We start from the raw sequence: 6652 nt of genomic DNA on the forward strand, positions 1-6652 counted from the left end.
TCATTTGTAGGGGTCCAGATTTTGCAGCTCTTTCAGAACATCAGCTATCTAGATTTGAGTGAAGGAGAAATGGGGCTTTGGCAAGTTGCTGTGGGGGGCACAGAGCTGTTGACCAGGGTAGGTGTAGCCAGGTGGAAAGCATGGCCAGCCGTAGAAAAATGCTTATTGAAATTCTCGATTATCGTAGATTTATCGGTGGTGACAGTGTTTCCTAGCCTCAGTGCAGTGGGCAGCTGGGAGGAGGTGTTCTTATTCTCCATGGACTTTACAGTGTCCCATAACTTTTTGGCCTTTGTGCTACAGGATGCACATTTATGTTAGAAAAAGCTAGCCTTTGCTTTCCTAACTGCCTGTTTATATTGGTTCCTGACTTCCCTGAAAAGTTGCATATTGCAGGGGCTATTCGATGCTTATGCAGTACGCCATAGGATGTTTTTGTGCTGGTCAAGGGCAGTCAAGTCTGGAGTGAACCAAGGGCTATATATGTTCTTAGTTCTACATTTTTTGAATGGGGCATGCTTATTTAAGATGGCGAGGAGCACTTTTAAAGAATAACCAGGCATTATCTACTTACGGGATGAGGTCTATATCCTTCCAGGATACCCGGACCAGGTCGATTAGAAAGGCCTGCTCACTGAAGTGTTTTAGGGAGCGTTTGACAGTGATGAGGGGTGGTCGTTTGACCGCGGACCCATTATGCATGCAGGCAATGAGGCAGTGATCGCTGAGATCTTGGTTGAAGACAGCAGAGGTGTATTTAGAGGGCAAGTTGGTCAGGATGATATCTAAGAGAGTGCCCATGGTTACGGATTTAGGTTTGTACCTGGTTGGTACAATAGCCGTATATATATCTATACATATAACAAGCAGTAACAGTATATATATATATATATATATATTTTTTTTATATATATATATATATATAAAATCACACACACACACACACGCATATCTCAGACGGAAATAAAATGGTCAGACCTGTATTGAGATGTTTTATGTTAATATTCTAGTTATTCATGGTTGCCAACCAGGGGAATGCGCGCACATGTGTTGATATGAAAACGTTTGCATATTAGCATTTCCGGGAAACAGATCAGTCTTTCCGGTTAACGACACATCCCAAGATGGCGGTGCAAATTTCCAAGAAGAGAAAGGTTTGTGTCGATTTATCTTTAGGATTACAGTTTTGAGTTCACCTAAATAGAAACCTTTCTTATAGTTAGGCAGTTAATTTCTGCGGCACATGTCACGTGAGTAGAATTTAACATATTCTGTAACTTTGAAGTCATTGCCGGTAGCTAATTCTTTAGCATGCTAGCCAGCACGCGCACATGATCCCATGCTGAAGCGTGCCGAAATATATTCCTAATTGACTAGTGTAGGTAGCTAACTAGCGAAAGCTTAACTACTTTCCTAACCCACCGTTACCTTTTATACGCGCAGCCTCGATTTCACGCAATCCGCGCCTTGATGGGTATGATCCTGGTCATGCATGTTTCTTATAACGTTACAGTATTTTCAGTTTTACATAAAACATCAATGTCACCGCGAGGCTAAAGACCAGGTGCTTTCGAAAAAACGATTAACCTTAGTTAAGCTATTTAATGTAAATGTTACACCGGATAGAGGGTGGTTCAAGTTTTTTTCTAATATTATTGGCATGTTACATTTAAGTTATATTTCATCCTTACTTTTTTTTGACATGTTAGTGTAACAATGGTTAGTCTACTGATTGTTGCAACAAGTTGCCATGTTGCTGTCACACCAGGTTAATATGGCTTACTAAGTTCCCTGCTGATAACCCCGCTCTCCGCCTGTCCTCATATTTGTACAGTTTGTCTCATATTTTTAGTTTGTCGCTGATGGTATCTTCAAAGCTGAACTGAACGAGTTCCTCACAAGAGAGCTGGCTGAGGATGGCTACTCAGGTGTGGAGGTTCGTGTCACCCCAACTAGAACTGAAATCATCATCTTGGCTACCAGGTGAGACCAAAACCCCAGACACGAAGACCACAGAGGACTAGTGACTGACCACTTGATTTATTATATCTTGAAAGCATTTTCCACTCCAAAATCAAAGTTTGTTGGATATTTTGACCTCAAAAGTAGTCATGTAAAGATTAATCCATTGGTTGTGCATGACCAGCAATATGCCTCAACTCAAAATTAATAGAATAGTTTAACACAGCAAATCTGGAAGATACATGATGCTAATCTGTTCCCTTCATTTTGAATTGTGGCATATAGCTGTATTTAGTGACTATTTTTTTTAAACAAGGGATTGCTGTTTGCAGTGAAAGCTACAATGTTCCCAATATTTTCAATGCATTTTCTGCAACAGCTGGGTAATCTAGACTTTTCTCAACGTATGACCACTTATGTCTGAATATCTGACAAACCCTTTTTTTATTTATTTTTATGTGTATTCTGGTAACTACTGCTGAAAGTGAGTCGGTGAGTTGAATCAAACTGATGAGGCGCTAACAGACCACGGTCTTTCTCCAGGACACAGAACGTGCTTGGTGAGAAGGGGCGTCGTATACGTGAGCTGACTGCAGTGGTCCAGAAGAGGTTTGGCTTCCCCGAGGGCAGTGTGGAGGTAAATTACATTTCAGATCATATCAATGTAGGAACAGCCGACTGCAGGATAATTTACAGTGACGCTTGCGCAGTATTGTTCTTCCCACCTGCATACAGCAACCTTTTTGAGGTTGGTGGGTGACTTTAAAGTTTATATTTGCTTGTTCCTTGTCAAATAATAACAGCAGTTCTACCATTGTCTCATTGTCCCCAAAACATCCCTGGGGGGGGGGGTCTCTGTGCTATGAAAGGTTTGCACCATACTGTGAGTGTGTTTTGTAACTTTCCATGTCTGTTTCTCTTGCCATCAGCTGTATGCTGAGAAGGTTGCCACTCGTGGTCTTTGTGCCATTGCCCAGGCAGAGTCTCTGCGCTACAAGCTTCTCGGGGGTCTCGCTGTCCGCAGGTGAGGATCTTTTACCTGTTTTTATTTTTTATGCTGCCTAGGTATTATACTTGATTCATTATTGTTTGATTGCTGATATGGAATACAAGTACTTTGAATGTGGAAATGCAACTCTGTAGCATGTTAAATGTATATGCACTGACATTTAAAACCTCAAGATGTTTGTGGAGTATGTCAAGTGCAGTGAAAATGGTAAGCTTAGTTTTCAGTTGTGTATTAGAACAACCATTCATTGGAACAACCGGCGTACTGTAAACTCTTTGCCTTCAGCCACAATTGACCTTTACAACGCTAATTAATAATTATCATGAATACGCAAATGAGAAGATAGTGAAGTGATGTAGTGTTACACCTCTTGTGAATAGTTATTCCTTCGTTGGAACTGGAAGATCCTGTTAAAGTCAATATTTTACACTTCTAAATTGTGGAATGACTAGTGTTTAGGGGCAAGTTGAAGACACGGGACTTGTAAGATATGTATTTTCTAATTCTGCTTGTTTTTGTGTTGCAGGGCCTGCTATGGTGTCCTACGGTTCATCATGGAGAGCGGGTCCAAGGGTTGCGAGGTGGTGGTCTCTGGAAAACTCAGGGGCCAGAGGGCCAAGTCCATGAAGTTCGTGGATGGCCTCATGATCCACAGTGGAGACCCCGTTAACTACTACGTCGACACCGCTGTCCGCCACGTGCTCCTCCGCCAAGGTGAGTTCACCCAGGGGTTTTATGCTTGATTCACACTATACGGTGCCCTCAAAGTATTTATACCCCTTGACATAATCCACATTTTGTTACAGCCTGATTTCAGAAAAAAGGGGGTAAAAATTCAAAAACAGACAAAAAATATGTTTGAAATTCCCAATAGCCCATGCCTCCATTCCAATGTTGTTTAGATTTGTGGGAAATGTCCTGAAGTGTACACTTCAGGACAAAGGGTGATATTACAGGAAAGCACGGTGAGAAATGATCCAAGCTAGCTCTGCGTGGTTCTGGTCTGCCCTATGGTGTGAATCTAGCATTAGTGATGGGCCAGACCATGACCACGAGGATGTGTTATGCAACAGTAACGAAATAATAAGTGATGAAATGGTGACATACTTGGGGTGCACTCTGTTCTGCCTATCCAAAGGTGTGCTGGGGATTAAGGTGAAAATCATGCTGCCCTGGGATCCCAGCGGTAAGATTGGCCCCAAGAAACCTCTCCCTGACCACGTGAGCATCGTGGAGCCCAAGGACGAGCAGGTCCCCTCAACGCCCATCTCTGAGCAGAAGGGAGCCAAGCCGGAGGCCGCTGTCGTCGCACCTGCCACACCCGTCCCAACAGCATAACCATGAGGGACCCCACGCCAGCGTCTCACATTTTCAATGTAAGACTGGTTTAATGACGTGTTAAAGGCAGGATAAGTTACGGCGCTGATTTGACTTTCCCCCTGCACACAAACTATTTCCTACTATCCCTGTCTGCATCACTCTTCTGGCAGGGACGCTTTGCATCATAACACACGTCACCCATTGACATACTAATATATACATTTTGTTAAAATTGAAATCTGCGATACATCAAATTTGATTGTGTATACCATTAGGGTTGTCCCAGAAAAAATAAATAAATGAGTTATCTTGGTTGACAGAGTAGTATGTTCTTTTGACCCTCTCCTGCTGCTACGCTCCTGAAGTTCCTGGTAATGGGCTACACCAGGCGTCAGCAAACCTTTCCATCTGGAGTGCCAATTTATCTTACAATTCCTAACTGGCACGGCACGCAGGTCAGTAGAAATAATATCTTTGGATCTGTCATTGTCATGTGGTTACTATAAATTCAATCAAAATGATCTAAATCTTAAAGTAACTATTGTTATTGCCAGCTATAAAAATAGCCTACATAAAGCTGAAATATAAACACTGCAGCCTGCAGGGATAAAAAAAAAAAACCTGATTTTCAAAATAATCTAAGAAATCACATTGGCTGCACGTGGCTGTCTGCAACGAACTTGAGAAACGGTATCAACTGTGTCTGTCCCTAAGCTGGCGCTAGCCAGTTTACTTTGTGTAAAATATTCTGGATTATTATTGATTATTGTTTCCTGCGCCAGTGAGCTCGGGACAGACGGCTGTAGGCTTTATGTGCGAGGGATAAGAGGTAATCAGTTATTTTATGACATTTCCAGTGGATAGGAGCATTACACTTTAACCTTTCATGTCAAGTGGTTATCGAAAGGGAGAGATTGAATTACTTGTCATATTGAGTTACTATTGTCATTCTCAGTGGATAAAAAAAAAGCTTTATCTTGCTGTTTTGAGGAGAAACTCTACAGCTGGTGAGTTAAGACAGTCAGAAATACTATCAAAATGGGCCCAAATTTGCACATTTAAGTACAGGCCAAGTAGCCCGGACCTACTTCTATATGTATAATTTGGGGTCTTGTACCAAAATTGTTGCTTGTGACTTCTGCACTAAAGAACTCTTTTTTTTTTTTATCAACAGATTATCGACCAGACAATAGCCCTCATCCATATGTCTATGAATTTGGGGGTGATTGCATTTCTCCTGCCCATCCCTCAGCTGTCTACTGAAACAATGGTGGGGTACCGTTTTGTTTGAACTGCATAATGTCTTTTTAAAGAGTCGTAGAAGGGTTTAAAGCAAGAGTAGGCAACTAGATTCAGGAGTGATTTTTGTCAGGTGGCCGGAACATAATGGTTTGTACACTGCACATTGACCAGAACTAAGATATTGTATTTGAAAAAAAATCATACCTTGATTACATCTGTGTAATTGTTACAATTTAGCCTCCCCATCTTCTACTGAACTTTCGGGGGCCAGCGGGCCAGACCGCCTGTTGCTGACCCTTAGTTTAAAGGTGGTGAAATGTCAATGATGTCCCTTTGTTCTTTTCCAGGTCATCGTGAGTGGAGGAAATTCCCCAAATACCTTTTTGTTTTTCAAGAAACAAATAAAATATTTAAATGTCGTCTTAATTATTGACCAAATTCCCTTACTATTAATGTTGAGCCTTTGCCTTTTAAAATCCTTTCGAAGTAACTTCTGTTACCTTGATGCACTCGCATTAACATCTGCTAACCATGTGTATGTGACAAATAACATTTGATTTGATTTACAAGTCGCCCAACTCTGCACCTTTAGACTGCTGCCCTATGTACATAGTCATTGAAAACTCACTGGTCACTTTAATATTTACATACTATTTTACCCATTTCATGTGTGTGTATATACTGTATTCCAGTCAAGGCTCATCCTATTAAACTACTGCAGCACACCTTTTCTATTCAGACTGTCCATTGTCTAGACACTATCATACAAATGCAGTACGTTCGGAAAGCATTCAGTCCCTTTAACTATTTCCACATTTTGTTGTGTTACAGCCTTATTCAAAAGGGATTCAATAAACAAATTTTAGTCTACACACAATACCCCATAATGAGGCAAACATTTTATGCATATGTATTTACCATACCTTATTTACATAAGTATTCAGACCCTTCGCTATGAGACTTAACTGAGCTCAGGTGTGTCCTGTTTTGAGATGTTTCTTCAACTTGTTTGGAGTCCACCTGTGGTAAATTTCATTGATTGGACATGATTTGAAAAGGCAAAAACCAAGCCATGGGGTTGATGGAATTGTCTATTAAACTCAGAAACAGGATTGTGTC

General features: G+C 41.2%; 1 protein-coding gene across 6 annotated transcripts; it reads left to right on the forward strand.

The window, feature by feature from the left end:
* The first annotated feature begins 1080 nt into the window (after positions 1-1080).
* Positions 1081-5952, forward strand: LOC124012592 (40S ribosomal protein S3). 6 transcript variants are annotated; one of them, XR_006834745.1, is made up of 10 exons: positions 1081-1154; positions 1853-1983; positions 2506-2599; positions 2892-2986; positions 3498-3685; positions 4110-4347; positions 4657-4746; positions 5074-5120; positions 5466-5561; positions 5881-5952. XR_006834745.1 is itself a non-coding variant. In XM_046326377.1 (6 exons), exons 1-6 carry the CDS (start codon positions 1125-1127, stop codon positions 4307-4309), a joined length of 738 nt encoding a protein of 245 aa, XP_046182333.1. In that variant the 5' UTR covers positions 1081-1124; the 3' UTR covers positions 4310-4608. The 6 variants fall into 6 exon arrangements, 1 of the variants encoding a protein (XP_046182333.1); XR_006834747.1 differs by having other exon boundaries at positions 4612-5120; XR_006834743.1 differs by having other exon boundaries at positions 4657-5120.
* Positions 5953-6652: the final 700 nt, after the last annotated feature.

Source organism: Oncorhynchus gorbuscha, linkage group LG02 (assembly GCF_021184085.1).
Source record: "Oncorhynchus gorbuscha isolate QuinsamMale2020 ecotype Even-year linkage group LG02, OgorEven_v1.0, whole genome shotgun sequence".
NCBI lineage: Eukaryota > Metazoa > Chordata > Actinopteri > Salmoniformes > Salmonidae > Oncorhynchus > Oncorhynchus gorbuscha.